Below are 26,220 nucleotides of genomic sequence, written 5' to 3'. Positions count from 1 at the left end.
CAAACTGCCATGGGCTTCATGATCTCCATCCCAGTCTCTCAATGACTTCTACCCTGAATCATGAAGCGTGATAAGAAGAAAGCTTTGGCAAGCATCCAAATGTCTTTTTCTAAAGCATTAGCACTCAGAAACTGTAATACAAACCTAATCATTGTGCTTCCATGCTTACAAACAAAACCACAGGTGTATTTTCCACAAAAGAGGGTCTCTTCCCTCTGTACAGCTCTAAAGAGCAAGAGAGTAAAATAAATTTCAGTCAAATAATTGCTTTCCACTTCCCATCCACCCCTTCAGTCTCCAAACATCCTCTATCCCAGATTCTAAAACAAAGAAAAACAAATGCCTCATTATATAAACATAAGCTGTGTTTGAAAATCTACTTGCCTGCTCACCAATAACAATGGGGAAACTTTCCTTGGCGAAAAGTCATGTGTCATCATTTTCCATCATTTTTTAACTTCTGAAAGTTAACAAAACAAAACAACACACCGGCTTTTAGCTTATGCTTTTGAGCCACTGCTGCACCAATCAGATTAGGTTTTATGGGCAAGCACCTCCACTGCCCAGGGAAAGGCAGCAGTGGCTGCGGCAGCGTACTCAAGCCTGGTGTCCCCTTCCAAGTTAATGGCAACAGGATATGGACAACTGACATCTCCGAAAAGGACAAATCCTACTTGCATCATACATCTACCATAAACTGTAATTACCTGGAAGTGGCTCCCCCCCCCAGTGATCAGACAGGAAATACAGACAGATAGCTGAGAGTGATATGAATCTTACAGTGAGATCCGAAGAGCAACCTAATTCTCACCAATTTCAAAAGGATTCTCATCCCTTTATTGCTCCCATGGTAAGAATAAGCAGCCCCTGCACCCTTGCAAGCCCTGGCTCCAAAACTTACTGCTCCAAAAGCACCACGGCACAGAAGCGGGGCAGGGGGACCTCCCCCATCCACCCAATTCTTCAGGAAAGACAATCCAATTAGAAAGGGCTATACACGCATCCTTTAAAACTATCTGCCCTGCATCACAATGCGGTAGTTTATTTTGGAAAGTGTGTTGATACACACTCGCATGAGCACACAGAGTGGCTATTCACCCCCTTGGCTGTACTTATAACAGCGGAAGCACACAGGGCTTCCTTTCACAGCGCTGCAATTTAAAACAGCGCTCGCAGGGGGTCAGCAGCAGGTGCAAAGTCACAACTTCCAACAAAACCAATAAACAGACTTTTTTCTCCGGTCCAAGATGAAAACATACTCTTACATCTCACCTGCAAACTTGCCTTTGCACAGAGGGACAGCTACGAGACCGAAATAAGTGCTCTGCTTGAATGTGTTGCGGGAGCCAGAAGCTAACAATGTGCAAGTATTTTCACACAAGGCTAAGACAACAACCCAGAAAGAAGGGATCTCTTAAGTGCCCAAAATTTATGTCAAAAAAAATGGGATGATTATCATACAAAACAGACTCAAGCAATTTCAGTAATTCCAGTTTCTTGCTAGACGCAAAAGACATCAGAAATTCTCTCTTGTTATTAATACATGAATTTAAATGATGGGATCAGAACAGGATGGGGGAGAAAGCATCAGTTACCAGCTAGAAACAGGGGGTAGAAAAGGATACTGGAAACATACATGAAAAATAAATGTGTTGTTCTTTTTATCCCATTTTATTTACTGTTTCAAGCTTTTGTGTCAGAACAGTCCTAGGATCTTATTTGACCTGTTCGACCATTTTACAGAGTGTTCCCACCAAAAGATCACAACAAAATCAAGTCCCTCCATTACACCTTCATCATATGTTCTACAAATTTGGACAATATAGACCTACACTTCAGTAACAAAAGCAAACCTTCCACTTACTGTCACGGCTGATTTTGACACACACGCTATTGATTTCAAAATAGTTTTATCATGAATCAGTACAGTAGAGCTAGCATAGATGTTAGTCTCAGATCCTTTACTCGAGTTAAGGAAAAAAAAAAAAAAAAGTATTACACAGCCTTTATTTTCCCCACAGAGCATTAAGTGTTGAAGCGTTTGTATGAGTTACTTTTGCTAGAGAGTCTCCCTTTCTGGCAGCCTTTAATGCTTATCATTCTTTGTCAAGCCCTAAGCAAAAGCAATCTTCCTCCTCCCTAATTCCGTATGAAAATATGAGAACCTATGCATCAAACACTTTTTTCGTCCCATGACAGCCACAGTTCATTTTGGTTGAATATTCTCTGATAGAGGACAAGGTACTTGCCATTCACTTCAAGAAACTGTATTTTTACTTTCATTTTTGCAAATCAAGTCTACGCAGCACCACCGGAAACAAGAAATAACTGACCTGGTTACATTCCCCTGGACATAAAGTCTTCTATATGAGGACACACATAAAAATTGATGCCCTTTGATGACACTCTAGAAACGTGTTATAGCAATAACTCCTGAAGTAAAACTGCACAGAGACTGTGTTAATGACCGGTGGCAATATCCTTAAAAGAAAAGTAGCTGGACCACTGACTTTGTCTCAGCCTATGCAGGAGCTCCCTTCTAACACTCTCTATCCGTCTTACCTCTTTGACATGGCCAAAATCCCTTCATGACAACAGAATTTATCACAAGTATCTTTTTCCTTTAAGGATTTCTACGGCTATGATTACTGTAATATCTGAGAATATCATACTCTGTTGTACATTTATCTTGAAATTGCCCTTTGGACAAAAGGGGATTAAATGCAGACAGAATTAACACACAACTTGTCCAACGTCACATGAAGTCTGTCAGGGCAGGGAACTGAAGCCCGCCCTTATCTCCCCAAGCCCAAGAGGAGCAACCCATTTAGCCAGTAAACTTGTCCTCTCACGTGTCTATACACCCCACTGTCACATAACCTGAAAGTAAACCAAAACCACATAAATTTTTGAAAAAGCTGTAGTAATATTCCCTCTCATCAGGAACTGAATTAATTCTTTAAATCCCTTGTCATAGAATCATAGAATCTTCATGGTTGGGAAGGACCTTTGAGATCATCAAGTCCAACCATACACACACAAAAAAAACCCCACACAACAACAAAAAAACCCCTACAATCTCTGCCACTAGAGCATGCCCTGAAGTGCCACATCTAGATGTTTCTTAAATACCTCTAGGGATGGTGACTCAACCACCTCCCTGGGCAGGCTGTTCCAGTGCCTGACCACTCTTTCAGTAAAGTAATTCTTCCTAATATCTAATCTAAACCTCCCCTGCCGCAACTTCAGACCCTTTCCTCTGGTCCTGTCATTGTTCACCTGGGAGAAGGGGCCAACACCCACCTCTCTACAGCCTCCTTTCAGGTAGTTGTAGAGGGCAATGAGGTCTCCCCTCAGCCTCCTCTTCTCCAAGCTAAACATGCCCAGCTTCCTCAGCCTCTCCTCATATGACCTGGTCTCCAGACCCCTCACCAGCCTGGTAGCTCTCCTCTGGACACGCTCCAGCACTTCAATGTCCCTCTTGTACAGGGGGGCCCAGAACTGAACACAGTACTCGAGGTGAGACCCCACCAGTGCCGAGTACAGAGGCACCATCACTTCCCTGCTCCTGCTGGCCATGCTAATCCTGATACAAGCCAGAATGCTGTTGGCCTTCTTGGCCGCCTGGGCACACTGCTGGCTCATGTTAAGCTGGCTGTCCACCAGCACACCCAACAAAGCTGACAATATGAAACAGAAAAATGTACACATTGTACATATGCAATACCTGATTCCCGGACTGGAGCCTGATTTTGAAAGCAGAAAATACATCTCTGAATAAATTATGTCCAATTTTCCAAATATATTTAGAATATCATCACAACACATTCACACCGTCTTCAACATTTTTTGCTATGACTTCACTGTAGACAGTGGTTTACGGCCAGCCAAGATAATGTAATCCCGTGACCACTTCATCTTTTTGAAAGGAAAAGGCTCAAGTCGGTCATAAAACGAGGTATTCTGTTTCTCCATAGAGTATTCCTTGACAGCATCATGCATTAGGTAGAGCTTTGTTAATCTTACAATTGGACAAGCTGTGAGTGATGAGCAAGCAGGCTTTTAACAAAAGCTTCTTGGAGATGAGGCACGTGTTTTGTCTTCCAGAAAAGCTCACTTATAACTTGCAAGCTTAGCAACAGAAGTAGTCCAAATGTATTTTATTTAAATGATAACACATATCACATTCACAATAGCAAAATGAGAAGTCCAAAGAGGACAAAAAAGTTAATTAAGAAAGATATAGCTACAGACTTCTCATTTTGGTTCAGACCATCTCTTTTCAAGGCTTTAGGAAGCAGCTTCTAAACTGACCTTTAATTTCTTTACAATGTTAATGAATTTTAAAACGTAATAAATTCCAAGTGCAATGGAATTAACAATCCACTGAAAAGACAGAGAAAAATCAAAATGCTTTAGAGTACAGAAGAGCTCTTTTGAGAGCACTACATGTTCTTGAAAACAATAAGAAAAAAATTGTCAATAACCAGGGCCTTATTAAAAGCATATCCATTTCAATACACACAGGTATTGTGTCACCACACAGTAAACCTCATCCATAGGCCAGACTGTCTTTCCTTGCCTGTGTTTCTCCTACTCACATACCTGGAGGGCCTTTAAAACCGTAAAGGATTCATGATCCACGGGCAAAACAAAACTGGATGAGACAACTCTTTTTGGACACAAAAGCGGCATACTGTCTACCTACAATGCAGCATGCTAGGTGCCTTTATTGTTTAGAAAAGCTTGCCCTGAAGAATTCTGTGCTTTCCATCACTTTAGATATAAATGCAATATTACCAGAATAAAAACCACCCAAACCAACCTCCCAACCCCCCCGTAACTGTTGCTCCCCCCACACACACTCCTACAGATCAGGAATAAAGTTTGTGTACAAAACACTGACAGTCACTTTCATTGTTTGCTTTTGATAGCCAGTTTCTCTTTTTTGTCCCTCTCTTAACATGTTAAGAGGAAAAAGCCAGACACTTCAGGGAAGGGGGGGAAAAAAAAAAAAAAAAGAAAACAACCAGCCACAAACCTAAAACACCCAACTGAAATAAAGTCAATTCACATTACCTCAATTAAAAAAAAAAAAAAATCACTTTGTGTTTAGTTTTAAATATTTTGGAGATTTTTGTTACAGCCTCCCCAAATACTCAATTTTTTCTGCTTCTTCTATTTGACAACATTATGGTTGTATTCCTCTGCGTGTCCAAAATAAACATAACTGTTGTTGTGACGACTTCCAGACGACCGAGCACATCGGGCCAAAACACCTGAGAGCTTCCAGTGGCATGAAGAGTGAGAGTAGGGGGCAGCATAGGGATGTCTCAAGAACACAACTGGCCACTTAAGTCTTTTGTCTTGCACAGGAAGCCACAGCACAGGCAACTTCCACATGAAATCAAACCAGCGGTAGTTGTTGGCAGGCTTCTGGGAAGTTCAACAGGGGAAATGCTTTAATTGACATGAACAACACGTTTGCACTGCAAATACTGAAGATCAAAAGATTATTTTTTTTATTGGCCATTATAGGGTTGCTACCAGCCCTTGGAAATACTTATTTCTGTATTTTGAAGCATGTATACATCACAAGCCAAAGCAGGGAAGAATAAAGCAATGCAAAACCACCGCAGTTGCAGGGGAATGGAGTCCCCAGTGTGTTCCCCAAAAGCCACAGAGCTGTCCAAGATTTACGATTTCTGTCTTACTCATCTAAGGGAAGACTCTTCTCACTTCCTCCCACTGCTGGAGTTGGGTTTTGATTAGCAAGCCAGGATTACCTTGGCAGAATCAACAAGCAAGACCTCATAGATGTTGTGCAAGTCCCAATACTCCAGTTTATTACTGGAAAGCCTGGCAGTTTTTAAACTTTCTGGTTTTTTGGAGCGCACGGATGGTCCAGGACTGGTATGCATCCCCATACAGCAAATTTAAACCTACTGGCAACAGTCGTGCTTTTAAGTATCTTCCACAGATTCTTTAGAAATAACCCACTAATGCCCATGCCCCCCACTGATTGCATGCTGAAAACCAGGGCACTAGATCTATCCTGATGGGACAGCCACAGTGTGGAACCTGAGCCGCATCCCTGTGAATCACAGCCAGAACAGACAGCAGAAACCATTAGCTTTCCACAGACCTTTCTGTCCTCCAAACTATTATAAACTTGAAGTCAGGATGGGATAAAAACCAAAGCACAGCCTCATATCTACTAACCTACACTCATTTCCTCCATATGACTCTGCGAGAGTTTTACAAGAGAAGGAAATGCAAAATGGAAATACTGAATATAGCTACCTTCTTCCCTACAAGCTGCCATGTTTTTCCAATAGATTGTCCCCCATCAGCATGCCAATCAAACAAAAAGGGAGACGCATATGCACAGGACACCACAGAAACTGGCCCAAGACACCAGAGAAACTAGTCCAGGAGAAAAAAAATTTACTAATAGTCTGAATATTCTGAAAATTACACTCATCCCCACCACCACCAAAGGAAAGTTCATAGAATTAGCAAATCTTCACACTTAATTCCTTTGAAAATAAACTTATTCCTCCTCCACATTGTATGATGCAGGCTAAGAAAAAAATGAAAGTCTCTCAGCCCCAGTGTTTTCACTCTGCCTAGATTTTCTTTTATGCGCACACCTGCCTGATGCAGGTGTGATTTCTAGCCTGATCGCTATTGAAGTTTTGTGTTGTTACTTAGGAAAATCCTTTCAAGTTCTGAAGTAAAAAACATCCAAGCATTCCCTCCAGAGTAACGTAACTAACCACGAGCAATGCACTGAAACTTGCACATAAAAAACTCAAAGCCAGAGAAGATGACCCCTCCCCACATTGTGGAGGCCACAAAGTAATTAAACAGAGAAATCAATTTTCCCTTTGGTCTAGTCCTTCTTGGTTCTTGTAAATTTAAATGCAGTAAGAGCGGTTGCAAAATTCACACGTTGCAAACATGGTTTGCAAATGAACTGCTCCTCTCTGCTTGTGGATTTAAATTTTAGCACCATAAATTGTGGGTTGGAAGGACCAGAAGGAAAGAGTTTGCTTGTACACTGGATCTGTGGCTTCAGGGGGGCAAAAAAGTAGTTTTATTTTTTTTACTGTCATGAGACTTGACTAGTCCAACTGTTGTATGGAACACACATGCAAATATGTAGGGCTTTGGTAGTTCACTGGACTGGATGTCCAATAGCTGTTAGTCCCCTAGAAAACAAGCAGACTACCTGCTTACAAAAAAAATGTTGAGTTTGCAAACCTTGCCAATTGAGTACCCCAAGGAGTGAGCACCATTCTTGCAAAACCTACGCTCAGTATCAAAAAAAAAAAAAAAAAGCCCTTAGCAATGTCACCCACATGCATCTCCTTTGACAGCTCAAGTGCAACTGTACACCAAGGAAATGTAAAATAACTTTAGAAAGTAGCATGCAAGCACGCACCTTAGCATCCAGACAAAATAGGTTCCACTTCCCTGCAGAGGCAGCGGCCCAACTTGCTTAGTGGGTACTAGGACTCCAGCCGCAAGGACTCTGCTTCCCTCTCAGCCACTGGCCTGCTGCAGGGTGCTAGACAAGCCCTCAACATCCCAGGTGACCCAGGCACAGAGAGGAAATTCCTATACTAATTGATATAACAAGTGCAGAATTTCGTTAATGGACAGATATTAATAGATCTGTCTACTTTCTCCTGAGAGGAGCCGACACTTCAAAAAAACCCCAAACCACTTTCAAAGACGACTGCACTCCTTCCCCAGAGGCTCATCACGTTCAGACACACACAATAAAGGCTCTTCTGCACTTGCACAAAAATGATCACGACCCGTTCACCAAAATGCCGTGGTTTCCAAGCCTTTCATCTGCAGGCCTCAGATGATTTTCCAGCAGACACACAACTACTGGCTAGAGCGGTTAGTGTAGCAGATCCTAGTTTTATTTCTCAGATCCCTCAAACACAGTCAAAAGGCCACAAAGCGAGAGGCTGCATAACCCAGTGTTTCTCACAGTCTATTCCCACACAAACCAAGCAACGTTCACCCCCAATGAAGTTTAAAATAAAAAAAAAAAAAAAATTGACATCAACTTTGCTTTGAAAAATAGAGATCTGTGCTTGATCCAATTAAGGAGTCAAACAATTGTAACAAAATCTGCGTCCACCTTGGTGGGAAATTTGTCCTTTTCCTCTTCAATGGAGAAATTCCTTCCTAACTGTAACATTAAAGAAGAAGAAAAAAAAAGTCATTAAAATTCCAGCCTAAAAGGCAATATGTTCTCCTGTTCTCACTTGAATTTTCACTTATGTTTTTCTCCAGTTACAGGAGAATCACAGAACAACATGAACCGGAAAGGACTTCTGCTCACCTGCCTATCCCCTATTCCCCCCAGCCTCCCCCAAAGCAGGGAAAAATTGAATTGGGGTGCTCAGGGCCATGCCCAGTTGTGTCCTGGATACCTGCAAGGACATCCCAATCTCCCTGGGTAGCCTGTTCCAACATTTGACCACCCTCACGCTGAAAATTTTCTCCCCAATATCTCATCGGAATTTTCCTTGTTGCCACTTTTGTCTGTTGCCTCTTGTCCTACCGCCGCACACCTCCCAGAAGAGCCTGGCTGTATCTTCTCCATACGCTCTCACCAGTTAACTAAAGACATGGGATAATTTTCCCATAAAGACAAGCAACAGACATACACAGAGTTGTATTCCCAAGATGTTCACAAAATAAGCACACAGAGATATGGATTTTTGGCTTATTTTTCTGAAATACAAGTACTGTATTTTTTTTTTATTTTTTTTTTTTGTGCAACTTAACGCTGTCTCTTATGGATTGCCCTTCTGCAGCGTGTACCACCACAAGCTTACCTCCGCAGACACGTAATGCTGAGTAACTAATGCGGTAAAAACTCACACCTCAAATTATTCTGTAGTAATCCTCCTACAGGGAGAAACCCTTAGTTTTTGTTCCCCGTTTGAACAGTCCTGCCAGTTTGACGTACTTATGTGACCTCACGATACACTCTGGTTTTCACAACTTCTCTCTTAAAGCAGGGAAGCGGCATTCAGCGATGTCGAAACTGGGCACAAAGAAAAACCATGTGCGAACTTGTGGTTATCATGCGGATGAGGGCTACGGGCCGCAGCTCGTACCCGCTCCAGCGGGACACCTCCCTGGGGCTCACGGAGGCTGTGGCAGTGCACCGCAGCGAGCTCGACCGAGCCTTCGAGCGCCGCTGCTCCCAGCACACCTTCCTCCCCAGAAGCCAGCCAGCTGCACACGGATGGATGCTTGGTTCGCCAGTTACACGTGTTCGGGTTTTTTGTTTGCTTGGGGGTGTTTGTTTGGGTTTTTTTGTTGTTGTTTGTTCTTCTTCACAACAGCACCTTTTGCCGTGAGCCACCGGTCACCCCGTTCCTCCTCACCGGGCACGGCACCCTCCTTCCCTCCCTCCGTCCCGGGAGCACCGGGGCGGCGCTGACAGGACCGCTGCCCCCCGGCCCCGCCACTCCCCCCCCACCCCACCTGCTGGCCGGGGGCGGCGGGGCGACCGCGCTCCCCCCACGGTCACCGGGCAGACAAAGAGCCGCCCCCGGCCACCGCTCCGTCTGGGCTCTGAGAAAGAGCCTCCAAGGGGGAGCTCCACCTTTCGCCCAAATTAACTTCGGGGAGGGCCGCGCCCCCACCGCCCCGCTCCGCTCCCCGGCCCTTCCCGGCCTCCCTGTCACACCTCACCGGCCCGCCTGCCCACGCCTGCCGGGCAGCCCCGGCCTCCCACCGCCCCCGGCCCCGCTCCCGCCGCCCGGGAAGCCGGGGGGCCCCGCGGCCGCCCCCCACCCCCGGCGGCGGAGGCAGGCCCCAGCCCAGCCGCCACGGGGGGCGACGAGGAGCCGCAACAAGTCGCCGCCGCCGGCCGCCCTTACCCAGATAGTGCCGCAGGTCCAGCAGAAAGTGCGGGGGCCCCCCGTTGAGCTGATAGAAGAGGGAGCCCAGGCAGAAGAGCAGCAGGGCGGCCATGCAGAAGCCGTAGTCGCGCAGCGAGAGGAAGGGCAGCAGCGAGAGGGGCCGCCGCCTCTTCCAGCCCCCGCCCTGGCCCGGGCCCGGGCCCCCTCCCGCCGCCGCCGCCGTCGTCGCGGGGGGCCGGGGCGCCGGGCAGTCCCCGCCGCCGTGCTGCTGCTTCTTCTTCATCCTCCCCTTCGCCGCCGCCGGGTCACGCAGCCCGCCCGGGAAAGCGCATCCTCCATCCGCCTGCTCGGCTCCGGCTGCCCGCGGCGGGGAAAGTTCCCGGGAGCTCAGGGGACCCGTCCCGTCCCCATCGCCGGCTGCCCCCGGCCCCGCGGCAAGGCGAGAGTCCCCGGCGCTGCGGCGGCTGCTGCTGCGGAGCGCCGCTAAGGGGAGGGGAAGGAGGTGGTCACCATCCCGCTCCCTGGGGCTCCTCTCCTCCTCCGCCGCTCTCCGCTCCCTCTCTCCGCTCGGCCTCTCGCTCCGGTGTCAAGTTACAGCCAGCGCTCCGCCGCCTGCAACTCGCGGCCGACTTGTGCGCGCCGCCTGGCCCCGCCGCCCCCCGCCCGGCCCGGCCCGGCCCCGCCGCCCCCGGCCCGCCCCGGCCCGCCCCGGCCCACGGTCCCCGCGACGCGCCCGTTGCCTCCCCGCCAGCGACCCCTGCGGGCGCCGCCGGGCGCCGCCGCCCCATCCCCCTGGCTGCGGCGGAGCCCGGCCCGCCCCGGCCGAGCCGACCCACCTGCCCCGGCCCGCCCCTACCGCCGTGAGGGGCTGCGCGGGGTGCGGGGCCGGTGCCCGTGGGGCGGGGGCTGGGACGGGGCTTCTCGCTGTGCCCGGCCACGGGCAGCAGCCGTCGGGGCTGAGTTGCCCCAAAACCGGGCACGGCCCCGGGGCAGGCCTCGGGACACCCCCCCGGGAGCTGGACCTGGGGGCTCATCTCGCCAGTGCTCCAATGGCCCACACACGACTGCCCTTCCTTTCCCCATGCAGGCATGACGGCAGTAGGAAGGTTTAATATGATGGTGATTTAGACCAGTCTAAGGCAGCATGAAGGTCCCCGCACCTTTACGCTCGTTGGTGCGGGAAGAGCGGGGTGGCTCTTCACCTCGCGGCTTTGCTGGGATGATTAAAGCGGGGGTTGTTGTCTGTTGGGGACATGGCTTTAGACAAGTACAGAAATTGCAAAATTAAGATTGCTCAGGCAACCTTAATTTGACCCCCTTGCACATATGGCTTATGATACAGCCTCTAATTACTCGATCATGCTGTTTTTTCCTAGAGAACCGCTTCCCACTGTGTGGAGGGTGAATGGCGTTCGCTCAGCACTGAGCTGTTTAATAGCTTCATCCTCTTTACACAACATATGTCCCCAATATGTCCTTATGGCTTATTTGGAGCTATTCTTGTCCTTGGGCATTGTCTGGAGTAGAAAATACATTTCCTTCCCTGGTGGGGCTGCGTTGCCAGCGCAGCAGTGGAGGGAGGAGGGCTCGGGGTGGTTCTGCCAGTTCATGGTGTGGTTTTATGGACCTGGATGGAAGTGGGGTGGGGGCTTCCCCAAGATCCTGCTCACGGCGCCACACGAGGCTCTTAGTTTCTAAGCAATAGCAAGTTCTGTCCACCGTGGTTTGGGAGAAAAGTAGGAAATCATGACCTAAGTGCAACTCGCCAGGTCAGAAATTAAAAAGCAATTACCCTTTTCCTTTTGAGGCTTCAAAAAATGCATCATGATTTAGGGGGGCTGACTCATAATCTTTGCGCATTTGCAGCTGGAAATTTTGCTCAGGAGACTGAATTCAGATGGTTTTGACACTTACTGAAAGACTTGGGTGAATGCCTGAGTCTTACCTACACTTACTGGCTTTGTTTTGTTGCTGGCGTCCAGCAGCAAAGGGCATCTGCTGAAATATGGAAATTAATCTTGCTGGTGTGGACAAGAGCACAAAGCCAGAATCTGACAATAAGTAACCAATCCCACTGCATTCCTTCATAAAAAATACCCACACACTGGCTGAAAGAGCAGACCTTCTATGATAGTTTGGAGAGGAATCCCTCGGGTTTTAGTTTCACAGAGTTCTACAGCATCACTGCATGTATCCTTCGCAATCTTACACAGAACCTGGAGCAAAGACAAAGTTAGGAATGACACCTCACTTGTGAAAAACAGAAAAGTAATATGATACAAAAAAAATAATTCCCCTTCGGGCTAGTGTTTAAGCACCAAAAAAAGTCACAGCAAAAGGTAAACCTTTAGGACTACAGTTCACTTTAAACAGAAATATCCAACAGCTTTCACCAGATAAAGTCCTAGCTGTAATTGCACAGTTAAACTACCGCTTCTTAATTCTCATTAATGTTGCCTAGGAAGTATCGGGGGCTTATTTAACGTGTGCTGCTGCCATGGACGTTTTGTCTTGCACTGCTGCCATGGATGTTTTACATTGTTTTATATTCTTTTGAATACTTCCATATCCACTGGCTTGTTTGTAATGACCACACGGCAGATTTGTTTAGTGATGCTGGTTTCTGTGCACATGAGAAACAGGTAAGCACTTACACTGGACATTTGAGAAAAATGGATGCTTTGATGAGAAGACAGACAACACCTGTAAGGTGAATCAATAAATCTTTATTTTTCTGGTTGCAAAGAATGCCTTTGATCTCCAGGAAGAGGATTTGTTTTGTTTTTTTTTTAAATAAAAGATGGAAAAACAGGCCAATCAATGGAGTAAAAGTTAAGTGGGAAGACTCTACCATTGAGAGAGTTCTTGTCATATTTCTAAGCATCGACAGGTAAAAAATTCTCTTGGGAGGAAGAAGAAATAGAAATTTTTGTTGCTGGAACATATACTTAAATGTATAAATTAGCTGTAAAATTAATTACTTTCACATATATGAACTGTCATACCTACATTATGCTATCAATTTAAATGCCAAAAATCAGACTAGGACAACAAGCAGGAAAATTAATACTATTTACTTTGTGCTATAGCTTGATACAGCGCGAGAGTTTTCCTATTTTTAATTCCCCTGTTACTCATCTACTTTAATGAAAACAGTATGATTTTGCATGCATAGCATAAAGCATTTAAAACATATATACATCCTTGACTTACTACATTCCCATTCATACAACAAAGCCCCAAAGAATCCAAAACACAATACCCCACGTTAAAGGAATATTACGGTTGAAACGTCAAGTGTTGACACTTTAGGATAATCCAAAGGTAAGATTTTTTCCGATAAACTTGTTTGACTTGTAGAGGGTATGACTTACAATTTAGCCTTTAATTGTGTGATGATACTGTTTTGCTCAGAGGACCGCTGCCTCGTACAGTGCATGGGACAGACGCTCTTCACTGTATGTGCAGCTTTTCAGTTTATTTTTAATCTCTTTGTTCAACATATGTCCTCGGGCTTTATTTAAAGCTATTCAAATCCTGCTTGTAGTGTGGAATTATTAACGTCATAGCAGGCTTTTCTACAGCATTCATTGTTACAGTATCTTGAGCATATGATGAATGCTTATGAATTACTTTCATGAGATGTAGCTCATGTCACCATTTTACTGATTGCGAAATGAGACACAGAGAGATTAAGGTTAAATGCATCTATTAATTTTGGTTGCCAGCCTTCAGATGACTGGGGTTTGCCTTGGTGAAATAGTTAGCATTATGCAGCACTTTGTATGTTCAAAGCATAGCTCCCTTTGACTTCAGATGCGGTCGTGAATGCTAACTACTTCTACAAATCAGACCCCAGGCTCTCAAACCAAACACCCAGCATAAAAAGAGCACTCGGTGGCCACCTGTAGTTCAAGTAATCTGCTTGACATCATACGGGAGTGCCGTGGTGCTAGCAGACATAGAATCAATCATTTTCAGAGCGCTATTCACTGCGGCAGTCCTCAGCCTCTGCCTCTGCCTTGACCTTGTCCTACTCCTTTTTTTTTTTCCTTCTCTCCTAGATCCAGTTTCAGCTCCAGGATCTTTGCTCAAATCTGTTTCCTTCCATGAAGGAAGCTACCCAGCCTAGGTCCAGCTTTTGCTCAGGCTGAATCCCCTTCCCCTCCTTCCAGCAAGAAGGACATTGCGAGCACAGAGGCCTTTCCCCAGGGCTGGAAGAGGATGCTCCGTACAATCAACAGAGCGGAGAACAGAGCTGCTGAAAATTTCAAAGCAGGTCCATAATGATGCTGTGGTAGAGATTCCGGAGCTGATTCGCAACTCCAAATGAATGGATTCAGAAACATGTTCAGTGAGGGAGATAAAAAGCGCGTGGAGGTTGTGCGTCTGGCAGTTCTCATTAGAGATACTCGTTTGGCCACGTCGGCATGGGTCACCCCCTGGTTAGTCGGTTCTGCTGCTCAGCCAGCCTGGGTGTAACGTCTTGCCAACTGAGCTGTGCACTCATGATTCTGAGTCTATGTCGCTAGTATTTAGTTTGGGAATGTCTGCACCAGGCTGCTGGGGTGCTGCAGCTCTCTCTTAATGAGCCCACATAAACTGAGGTTATGCAGGGATCTCTAGTCTTCCATGGGAATAGCAAAACCACACGCCTAAAAAACAAAATGCCAACGCTCCAAGGAACAGATGCACTACGGTTTCGCATTTTTGCAGTGGTAGGATTTTGTTTCTAACATAGGCAAAACATCTTTCCCTTATTCCTAGAAACATCTGAACATTATTTGATGAAATTTTCTCAATAAATTCTCTAAATAAATACTCATTAAGCAAAATTCCCCAGCTGGGGATATTTCAGAATAGGCACTTTGCAAAGGTATAAGCTACTAGAAAGGGATAAGATATAGCCTGCACCCTAATTTTCATAAGACAGTAAGGACAGAGAAAATTTAGATGCAAGGCTTCACTGAGCAAAGGTTCACTTGTATAACAGAATAACATAATGTAATGTCATCTGAGAAGCAACCATGAAAGATCGCAGCTTTGGATTCCTCCAGCAGCCTCTGATTCAGAAGGGGTTGAGACTGTAACAGAGTAATTGATGGCAACTGCACAGACTTTATTTTGCTTGATTCAGCAACAGTTGATAATTCGATGGAGATCAAATAAGGCTGCACCTTACCCTTTCATTTCATGCATATAGAATGCTTGCAAGTTTCATCTGCCTTGACTGACCGGTATTGCAGCCCTGTGCTGGCTGGTTGTATTAATTTCTGTCCTTTGTGGAAAGTTCAGGAATATATTGCTGGGAAAAATATGACAGTAAATATCTGAAGACAGGGAACTGAGCTTGTGTGCCAGATGGATACAACTTAGTGACACTCTGATGGAGCAGGTTCACTTCAGAAGAGGTATTTATAATTTGCAATTGAAATGGTATTTGGAATTACATGAACGTGTTCTATGTGTGATGGATTTATCAAAAGGTATTTATATTAATTGCTTGGCATTGCTGGCTATCTCCAACAAAGTGCTACCCACAGGGCTATCCAAACTCCTGATACCACTGTTTTTATTTGTTTGCTTAATTTTCTCAGAAAATGGGTAACATGAGAATTCAACCAGGACACTTTCCTTTTTAATCAGCATGCATATCATTCAGAAGGGGCAATAAGATGTTATATAATGTATAGTCTTGATGATCAATCCTTTTCTCTCATAAATATCCACTCAGAAACCCCCAACTGAGTTCCCTTTGACTTTGTGTCCTCTTTGTATTGATTTTCCAATAGCAGTCTAATTCCTGCATTTGTCTGCAGAAACTACTAATAGAAAGGCAGAAGTTGTAATGTGTAAACATGAGTTTTCAGACAGCAGACCCATTAAAAGCTACATTTGTTTAGACAATTAACTGAGTAACACCATATGATGTACCGGACAGATTTAGACATGTAAAGATGGAGACAGTCACATGGGGAAAATACAGTACTGGTGCTAATTAGGCATTAATTAAAGTAGACAGTTAGGCACTTATGTCTAAATCCAGGAAATGCAAAAATATGTTAAAAACATGTAGCTACCTCCAAAGTAGCTGGTGTGTGCATGCAGCCCCATGCAGAGCTATGCCCTTGTAATACCAGGGAGCAGCAGAGCCGGGTTAGCGCAGGGCTCTCAGCAGGATTAGCCAGGGTGGGCAGAGAGCCATCCCGGCACTGGTTTATTCCAGCCAGTCCCAGAGCCATTTTACAGCTCCCCGTAGTGCATCACATTCTGTAGCATAGAGAAAAACTTTGTAAGCTAACACACCAAGAGGTGTGTTGATGTTGCAGCTGGGGATGTCATGGGAGGATGAAACAGACCTTGTCAGACAAAGCCATCTAGTCTAGCCTATAAGAAAACTTAATCCACATCTCTGAAACCCCTCCTAACATTAATATTCTAACTCCTAATATTCTAATAGTAATGCCACCACTGCTGTCTTATCAAAAAATAAGACAGACCTACAACCGCGGTCTCTCTTTCCCACACGTTGAGGGCTCCAACCAGTGGGAGAAGACTCTCCAACTTGTTTGATTTTTGGTTTTAGGGTTTTTGCAGGGGAGATGGTGAAAGAGAAGGAAGGCGCAAAGCGAAAGTGAAAAGAAGTTAAAAAAAGAAGCGCAAAGCAGATTCCTATGAGGGACTGGAAAAGAGTGGTGCACCAAAGGTGAAGACAGAGAAGATCCTACACCTTAGTGTGGCGTGCAAGGTAGAGAGGTGATTTGTACTTACAGGGGAGAAGAAGGAAATTCCTTCCTAGGGGGGTGGGGAAAACAGCACCTGATATGGTGCATTTAACCCTTAGCAGTCTCAGACTCCAGGTGGGATTTTCAAAAGCAACTGTATGAACAACAGGGGGTCCAAATCCCTCAGTAAATTTGGGCCTATGTTTCTTCAGGTCTTCTCAGACCTTATACATTAAACAATTCACAAGGTGAAAGTTAGTGTACTGAATTATTCACAGACAGATTGCATGTAATCGAAGCATTTCAGAAAAACTGTTTGTTCACGTATCAAAAAGCCAGCAAATGTCAAGCTCTTTAGCATGGATCCCTCACTTGGTAAAGTGGCATTAGCCAAAAAACGAGTTATGCGTTGGCTGCTTTTGTATAATCTGCCACAGGGATGTCATTACATCTGTTAGGTCAAATTTTGGAAAAAGCAATGTACAAAAAAGGGACTGACCCACAAGATAAAATTTACTGTAAAGTCTATAAATCAGGCCACTTCATTTCCTAACCTCCCACATGAATGGTGGCCCCTCAGTGCATGTGCTGTATGAAACTGCCTTTGCTCTTCCTGCAGCTACCAGTGCCCTGATGCTTCCAACCCTAAACTAGAAGTAAACCGTTTTTCAGATGATACAAACTTTGATCATGAGCTACAGCAAAGGGAATGTCCTTCAGAACTGTTTGCCTTCGCTGTGTAGGTAACTTGGTCTTCTAGGCACTCGGTTTTATCAGCAAACTTTTAACTGTAGAGTGGTGACACATCGCTGAGAACTGAAATGGAAGGTCAAAATTTAAAAACCTCAAGCCAACAGAGTAATATCCTAGCAATAAATTGCTAGAACGATATCCAATAATTCTCCCCTCATCTGAGGGACCGGAAAAAAGTGATGCACCAAAGATGGAGACGCTGTCCTGTATACAAGTATGCACACACATATACGAGTAGCTATAGGTGCAAAATGCTGACTTACACTAGTTCAGGCAACTTACTGCAACAGCTCAGAGAGTTTTTTTTCTAACTTAGTTTTGACTCATTTCCCAGACAGCTACATATATAACCTTGGCTTCCCATCATTTCCTTGACACATGCACATATAAACCTGAAAGTTTCTAAGTTGTATGTCAAATTTCATTTTGATTCTATACAGTCAGATTAGGAGTTTTATTCAGTGTCAGCTTGCAGAACAACTGTGGTAAATATGGAACCTTTTAATTTTGTAATTCAATAAAGAGTATCTGTCATTTAAATAATTCATTCTTGTTACTCTTGCAGTTTCATGTTGCTATTAAAATGTGAAGTACACAAAGCAGCAAGCAGATCTGCATATCATAAACTATTTCTCCTCCACTTTTAAATTAGATTCTTTGGCAACAGTATTTCTGGAATGCAGTAAGCGTTTCTTTTAAACCTATGCAAAATACATCTGGAAGATAACGCCTACAAAAATGTCTGTTGAAAAAGTGGACTATATATATCACTTATTTAGGACCTCTAAAGTAGAGTAATAAAATCTATAAAACAAATATAAAAAGATGCAACACGGTTAACATAGTCATGAGTGTTTACACAAAAATAGCAGCCAAGCATCTCCAAGAGGAGAAAGAATGTCATTCATTTATAATGAATTAAGGCGAATAAATCAAAGGCTCCTTGCTCAATTTATTGAGTTTTGCCCAACATCAAGGCTTCCTCTGGACCAATTTGATTTTTCTGCGGTCTTTGTCCAGAGCCACGTGACTGGAGCAAAACTATGAATTGCTTTAAGCACTCCCAGATGCCGGGGTTGTCAGTCTTAGATCATACTATTTCCAATTCTTGTGGAAAAAGAAAGCATGTATTCTCATTATACTGGGCCTTCAACTGAGTAACCTGATTGAGAGACTTCAGTTTAAAAACCAGAGCAACAATTACAATCAACTGGTCTGATTTCTGTTGCTTGATGAAATAAGAATCGACTCTATTACTGCTGCTGACACTATTTTGTCTCTGCTATATTTTACTTCCCTGCCTCTTGCTGCAGCGACCTTCACTGTTTCAGCGGGACTGTGCAAGTGCTGCTGATTGAGCTAAACCAGACTTCAACACCACACCTTGTAAAGGCAGCTCCTATTGCCCTTATGGGAGGCTCTTTCAAAAGATGACACCTTTTTTTCCCTCTCTTTTTATCTCAAATTAACACAAGCAGGCTCAACCATATGCCATTTGCATTTAAGAGAACATTATACCATGCCTTTTGAAGATCTGCTTAAAGTGGTGTCGCCTTTTCATATTCAAACAGCGTGAAGCAAAAAGGCTGTATGTTTGTAACTTTATGAAAAAATTTTGTTAATTTACTGTAAAAGAAAGGTGATATTGCCTTCTCCCCAGCCTTGCCTTTTTATTTCACAACCACATTTATCCACGGACAGAAGGCTGTTGCAAGGACTGCGTATGACAGTCCCTGCTTACACCCTCAGATGAGTTACAGACTTCTTACATTTGTAGAGTCTTATCTTGGCTGAAGGATGGGAGATGACAGATGTGCATCTGGGTAGGAAATCTCACCCCGAATTGCGTAATGGAAACCCCCAAATACATACGGAGGTCACGTGGTATGCAAATCCCTCTTTCCTTGAGGACAGATAGCAAGAGAAGGGTGGCACGACAAGGCTTTCTCTCCAAAATCTGCACATTGCACCAGCTGCATCTCCACTCCTCTGGACCTCAGCCTAGGTTCCTCGTGCCAAGCATGGCGTGATGAAGAATTATTCCTCTTACGATCATGTGTCTGATCCCAGGTCAGGAAAAAACTACAGCACTGTACTGCAAATGTGTGAAATGCAAGTGCTGCGGAAGAAATTATGATACAGGGTCAAAAGTGTGATTCTCCTGCTGAATTCAGAGACTTGATTGGCTTGTTGATCTCCGCAAGAGTTGAATTTTACCCCAAGAGGATATTTTAACAATTACTTTAATTGTTATTTGTTTGAGAGTTATACCATCAGCATCCATATAGTTATGTATCAGAGCACATAGAGGATAAACTGCGCCTTTTATCCTCATTAAAACTCCCCTTCCAAGTGACAGCCTTGTACCTCTAACTTTTCTCAAGAGGGAAAGCTAAAATTTTCCTACTCTTCATTACTGCATGCATTGCTCGCACAAGTGGCCAAAATGTCTCTATCTTCACAAATCTGCTATGCTTGTTCAAGCCAGGGGAGGTAGGTGCAAAACCAAACAGTAATGCTTTGAAAATTCGTCTCCTTTTAACCGGAAACATAGATATTCGATGGAAAGAAATCATTATTAGACCAAGCCCTCAGCCAAAACCAAAGGAGAAAGTTTGTTGTAGTGATGAGATATTATTTTAGAAAAATAGGGACATCTAAAGTTTGTTGCCTTTTTTTTTTTTTAAAAAAAATTCCTGACACTTTAAGTCTAAGCATCGGAAATGGCTTCATTTTTAGCCTTTAGACTTACCCCGGACATGATCCCCCACAAGGACAAGTGAGTGTGTATTGTATATGTATACAATGGACTAACTGTTAGACTAATGGGGGGCTGCAGGAGGTTTCTGGGGCCCCTTCATTAAGCTAATGACAAACATTCATTTCTTACTACAGAGGATACATTCTCTCCTATATCGCTTTTGCAACTCACTGTATTTTCTCTTTTTAAAAAGGCTTTTCATTGATGTTCTCTGAATTCTTAAGGGAATATAAGATGAGTAAAAGACTGTTATTACCTATTCATTATCATTTGAATTTTCTAATACTAATAGGCAGCTGAGGTTCTTGGAACTGCAACTCTTCTTATATTACAGCTGAGACATTTCAGCTTCTCTGGGCTTCTGGACATGGAAGTCTAAATCCATTTTCCATGCAGTTTGGATGCATGAGAACTACAAGCCCAGATATTTCCCATAGTGTTGAAACAGCAGGCTGTAAGTATTATTATTTATATATCACTTTTTATATATCTAAGACCAGGAATACTGAGGATTCGGTGCATGAGTTTAGTGTGCCATCTACAGCATGAGTCAATTAAGTAAGAGATTTGGTCTGGTGATCTCCTTGCTCTTTAAGGGTCCTTTTTGGAATATTTCCAGCTTACAGTATCCCTCCCTGCTCCTGTATCTTTTGCCTTCTGAAGCCCAGATTTATTGCCCTGCATACTGAAAGTCAGGACCCCTGTTGCCCTCAGGTTGGAAGGAAGCAACAGGCCTTCCTCTCCTAATTACCACACCTGTCTCCTGGTGATATACAGAAAGCCAAAATCTTGGGTGGCACAATTAATTAATTAATACTCCCACGTAAATGTCTGTCCAACCTCTGCAAAAATAGCTACCAAATGCCCACATAGTATAAGCCTCCAGGTCTTTGCTTTGTTTGCATATATTTGAAGGGATATCCCCTTCCTACAACTCGATAGAAAAATGAAACCTGGCTTACGAGCTTTATAGGCTGCTCTCCCCAGTCTTTTCCTTTCCTTGGGGAACCCGTTTGCTGTTGGGGCAGAGCCACACCTCACCTGAAGACAGTCCCACATATTTCCTGTGGTGGACGTTCCTTCCACTGGGTTTTGTTCAATAGATGAAAGGTGGCAAAATGAAAATCCAAATAATTCCCCCACACTACCTGCAATCCCTAGGATGCCTCTACTCCTCATCCCCAAGCTCTGCTTTAAAGGTCTTTTCCATCTAATAGACGGAATAGATTTGCTCTAGCAAGCCTATAACTAAGCAACAAAAACTAGGAGGGGGTGAAGGTAGTCATTTACTGGAGTTTTGTGTCTGGGAAAACTCTGAGAAGCAAAAAAAAAATCAATATAATTTCAGAAAAGCTTGGACAACATTGCTTAATGGTGGGACCTACTAAAAGGAAAACGGTGAAGGCACGCGAGTACCCCACGTGCTGTTTTTCTGCATAGCTCAAAACTTTTGTAAATTAAAGCAGGGCTGGAAGATCCCAAAGAAGTTTGGCAGAGTGACTGTGAAACATTTTATAGCATTTACATCATTGTCTTATGTTTTTCAAGGGAAATTACTCATAGTGTGATTTCTACTGTGAGCAGAAATCTACTCCCTCCTGCGGCACCGCACGCTAAGGCAAGGATTAGCTGATGATAGCAAGGTGAGCATTCCCAAAGTTTGTCCAGTGTCTCCTAATTTGAACTCCAACTGTCCTTTACTGGGTGAATATGAAAACGTGCTAATGCTTTGGGGATGTCTGTGGCGAGGAGCTGTGATGGGAGGCTGAACATACCGTGTACAACTCAGCTCTTTGCTTCAGAGAGGCTGCCAGATGTTTGCACTGTGAGCACGCGTCATAACCTGGTCTCCAAAAGGAATAATCGCATACCTGCTTTGGCAGTGCGTCCAGCTGGAAGAAATTGTTAAAGAAGTTGCTTTAGGGACAGCAATGCTTCAAAAAAAAGTTTTCAAGGAAGTTAAGATGCAAAAAATATCAGAACTCTTGAAGTGTGCAGAACACATCTGTCACAACAACAAAATGGGACAAGCCGTATTTTTGCAAGCAGACATAGTTCTAGCTGAATGAAAGCAAACTATAGGAAGGAAAAAAATGCAAAACCAAAAATACAGTAAGACAATTGCCACATTCAAAGCCCCAGAAAATTTTCCATTGCCACTATTTTCCAACAGTCTGCATTCTGGTAAATGTGAAATACACATAATGTCGCTTTATCTTTTACAGAAGACGTTCCCTATCAGATAAACCTAAACTGCCACTGCAAAGTTCAGTTTTGAGCTGACTACTGTGTGAAGCCACACGTTCCTTTTGCACTTTAAAATAGTAGTACTAGACTTGTCAGGAATGAAGGACTGGATCTTATATTGAAAGCAAGTCATACGTTAAGAGGTAAGGTAAAGCCTATAGGAATCCTGCTGTGTTTTCTTTATGTTATGCTCTAGTAAGTGAGAAGAAACCGCTGTCATTGAAACTGTCAAGTCCTGTTGGGATTTGGCTTGCTGGGAAATGAAGAATGCAAATAACTGAGAATAGGAGAGTGTTTTAAGAAATTGCTAATGCATCGTGTTCAGAATATGTGCAATTTTTGCAAAAGCCAGGCACAGACAATCTGACACTGTCCCCGAACATGGCTGGCAGGGTGGTAAATGTGCTGCAAAGCCAGCTGTAGAGTGTGTTCTGATTAAAAAAAGGGACACATATGGAGACCACCTTGCTGTACCTCAGTGCTGCTTTTTAATTTTCAGTTGAAACCACTTTTTAAAATAATTTGAACTTTGTTATTATGTGGACTTTCTAAGCATGTCTTTATTACATTCTGTTATTACGGGGTAGAATCTGCAGCGGTCCCTCATGCTGACATTTTAATCACTAGTAGTTACTATTGCAAAACTTCTCACAGGCAGAACTGATTTGTAAAAAATCAAATCTTACATCATTTACAGAGTTTGACATCTTACACAAGTAACTAATTTACTATACACCATAGGTCATTGATTTTTCCATTGAAAAAACATAAGTTAGAAACTTGCATCTATTATTTTCTGCCGGTGGATCATTCTGCCTGCTTTAAATGTTCCTTTTTTTAATCCATTGTCATTTCCGTCAGAGAAATTTTTTTACTTAGATAAATGTGTCATGGTCTTGCAGTCTGGTTATCAAGAGATTTCTCTTTTTAGAAGCGCCATTTTTGTTTCTGAATGTGGTTGAAGTAGTTAGCCCCTGAAACCTGTCTGACAAAAGGATGCTTTATATCTTCTCATTTCAGCCTTTCTGTAAAAATCAATACTCTCTTTCCATATGAATTATAACTAGCTTACTAAACAACTTACCTTGCATAACAAGTTTTTCTTACTTCTTACTGTTATTAGTAATAGAAGCAAAAAGCAAAGAGAAAAGACAATAGTGTTTTATGTCATGTATTCATTGTATAATATTAATGTAGCTGAATGACTGGATGGATTTTTCTAACTCAAGTTGCAGAGTTAGTGTTTTGGAAGCAGACCAGTTTTATACACGATGGACATATAAATATTATGCATTGCATTTTAATTCCCTCTACACTACGAAAAGGTAGCTTGTTTATCCCCTTTTAGATTATCAGTTCTTTCGGATCTTTCAGATAATCTTTCAGATAATCAGATATCTTTCAGATAATACATAGATAGTTGAATATAATCCAGCTGATTAAAGATGTATCAGTTTACAGGAGTACAGTTCCTATGGTGTTTTGATGTTACAGATACCCCTCTCACGTAAAAGGTTTCTGAACATAGGAAGAAAGAATAAATTAATAGGTGATAAGCCAAACTTGTCTTGTACATTAGTCAGGGATGCAGATTAAACTGTAATACTTAGCTTTGACATAGGGCCTTTCCTGTGGGGGTTAAAAGTGATTTAGAAACACTAACTCTTCCTTTAAAAGTTTAGAAAACCTAGGTTCTTTCTTACGGAACAAGCAGGCTGCTCTTGGCAGGGTCCAGATGCCCGTTTCCTTGATCCAAAGCTGGGTGCAGAACTTCCTCCTCAGTGACCTGTCAGGTGCTGTGGGCTCTGCTGACTCTGCCTAAAGCCAGGTCCTCCCCGGCTTCCACAACCATCTGTGCTTCCTTCCTCTCCCTCCTGCCCACTCCTTCAGAGAAGCCTTGCTGTGCCCCCAGCTTTCCGTGGTACTGTCATTCTCTTCTCCCTCCACACCTTGTTTCTGGGCAATATGAACTATGAACATAAATACAGTTATTGTCAGTTTGCCGTCTTGCAGGTTGACTTCAGATCCATCTCCTGCCCAAGCTAATGTTGCAGCCCATCTCCCTTTCACTTCATGGATCTTTAGCTGTTAATATAGTAGTAGAAAAAGAACAAAAGAACTCAATCTTGCTCTACATGTTCTGTTTCTATTTTCTTCTTCATGTATTTGTCCATCCTGACAACCTCTCAGCCCTGACATCTGTGTGTTACCTCCGGGTTCAACAAACCAGGCTGTATCTAAACATTCCCAATTCACTGTAACCTACTCTGCGTACCCATTCATTCAGCTTAGACTGCTCTGGCACTTATTTTGGATCTCAGTTTTGGTAATATTTATTTTTCTGTCCTTCTCTGATCACAGCTTAAGCAGAACATGGAATGGGGCACTAACTGTGGAGTTAAGTCCATTTTTGTCCCTTTGGAAATATAAACTAGCGGGAGACAAGGAAAGAAAGGACTTTTGGAAAGAAGACAAGAAATCAAATCTATTAAAGCAAAATATTTAGACTTTTAGTCATAGTGCAAGCAGAACTCTGCCCCAAGAGACTTCCCTTTGCTTGGCTAGAGCTCCATGTGAAGACCCAGGGTCCCATCAGCATTAAGCAGTCCTAATGAAACGCTCAGGTGGAGTACAGTTGGCTCATCTCACAAGCTTCATGGCCCATTTACTGTTTTTAACCCTGGCCAGAACTCTTGTGCATAATGCTGTTGATCTTTCCTGGTCACACCTTCCAAGCAGAGCATCTGGGAGATCTATGCCTTTTTGTAGCCAAGATCTGAGTTGGTACATTTTTAAATGTCCTTTTGCCCTCAGCATGGGGTTTTCTGATCCTACTGAACCTTCAAATTTAAAACCCTGGAGAGTATAACAGTGTGAGAAGATGAGTGAATCTGATATATATTAATGAAGAAATTGATCAGCAAAGGCATAAGTGAAAACCAGCAACAATAACAAAAGTAAAAAGGATGCTTATCTGCACACTTCCTACAGGATAGATATTTCAAGGGACAGAAGCAAGCTGTAGATATGTTATGGACTAAGATAGATAGAGAGGACATTTAAAAGCTTTGATCTTAATCTAAGATGATCTGAAATGAAAAGGAATCATAGAATCAAGGAGGGAAATCAAGGACACCAAAATTAAGCAGGGGACAGTATGGCAGAGGAGATGATGTGCTGAATGATGATTTGAAAGTCACCAGCGGTTAATAGAAGATCTTCAAAAGTAAACGACTGAGTCAGCTGGAGCAGGCAGTCTGCAAGAAGCATAGCAGGATTAGAAAGAGAGAAGAGTGTAGACTACAGACATGTAAGTAGATTGGAAGAAAATAAAGCTGCTGTTCTCTGTACTGTGCATTTTCACATTTTTTTTCTACGTTTAGGAGGTATTCAAGTTTTATCAGGGAGCACTACGCTTCTCAGCTCCATAGTTTGGAACCCGCAAAGTCTAACAGCATCGTAGTTATGATTCAGCAAGGCCCACACTTGAGTGTGCTCAGGTATCAAGAACTAAATGGATTCCAAAAAACACGTGTACACATTTTGCTGACTAGATATCCATCTCATTACTTTAAAAACTTCTCTCGCATATACTTCAACATAAAAGGCCAAATGGCTTTAATTATAGGGGTAGGAAAAGTTTTCGTCCCTTTGAGTAAGCTTCAAGGTGGCATGGACTGACTCCAGAAACATTCCCAGCCAATTATGGAATCTGAAGGACATAACAGAAAAAGGCTGTGCTGTAGTTGTGGTTTCTGCCATTACCTTCAGTGAAAAAAACCTGCATGCAGCAGGTACAGCTATATATCATTCACTTTTTGCTTCTGTGGCC

At 43.5% G+C, this 26,220-nt stretch overlaps 1 protein-coding gene across 3 annotated transcripts in view; it reads right to left on the bottom strand.

Annotated features, from left to right (window-relative positions):
- The window catches only part of UST (uronyl 2-sulfotransferase), a 163,065-nt gene extending 152,516 nt beyond the window's left edge, over nucleotides 1-10,549 (bottom strand). For all 3 annotated transcript variants that reach the window (XM_063329272.1, XM_063329273.1, XM_063329270.1), the window contains exon 1: nucleotides 9,921-10,549. In XM_063329272.1, coding sequence (XP_063185342.1) covers nucleotides 9,921-10,185 — 265 coding nt within the window. In that variant the 5' untranslated portion in view covers nucleotides 10,186-10,549. The remainder of the gene's footprint in view (nucleotides 1-9,920) is intronic.
- Nucleotides 10,550-26,220: the final 15,671 nt, after the last annotated feature.

The sequence above is a fragment of the Chroicocephalus ridibundus genome, chromosome 3 (assembly GCF_963924245.1).
Source record: "Chroicocephalus ridibundus chromosome 3, bChrRid1.1, whole genome shotgun sequence".
Taxonomy (NCBI): domain Eukaryota; kingdom Metazoa; phylum Chordata; class Aves; order Charadriiformes; family Laridae; genus Chroicocephalus; species Chroicocephalus ridibundus.
The sequence above is the reverse complement of the archived record's forward strand: the minus strand, read 5'-3'. Positions and strand labels throughout refer to the sequence as shown.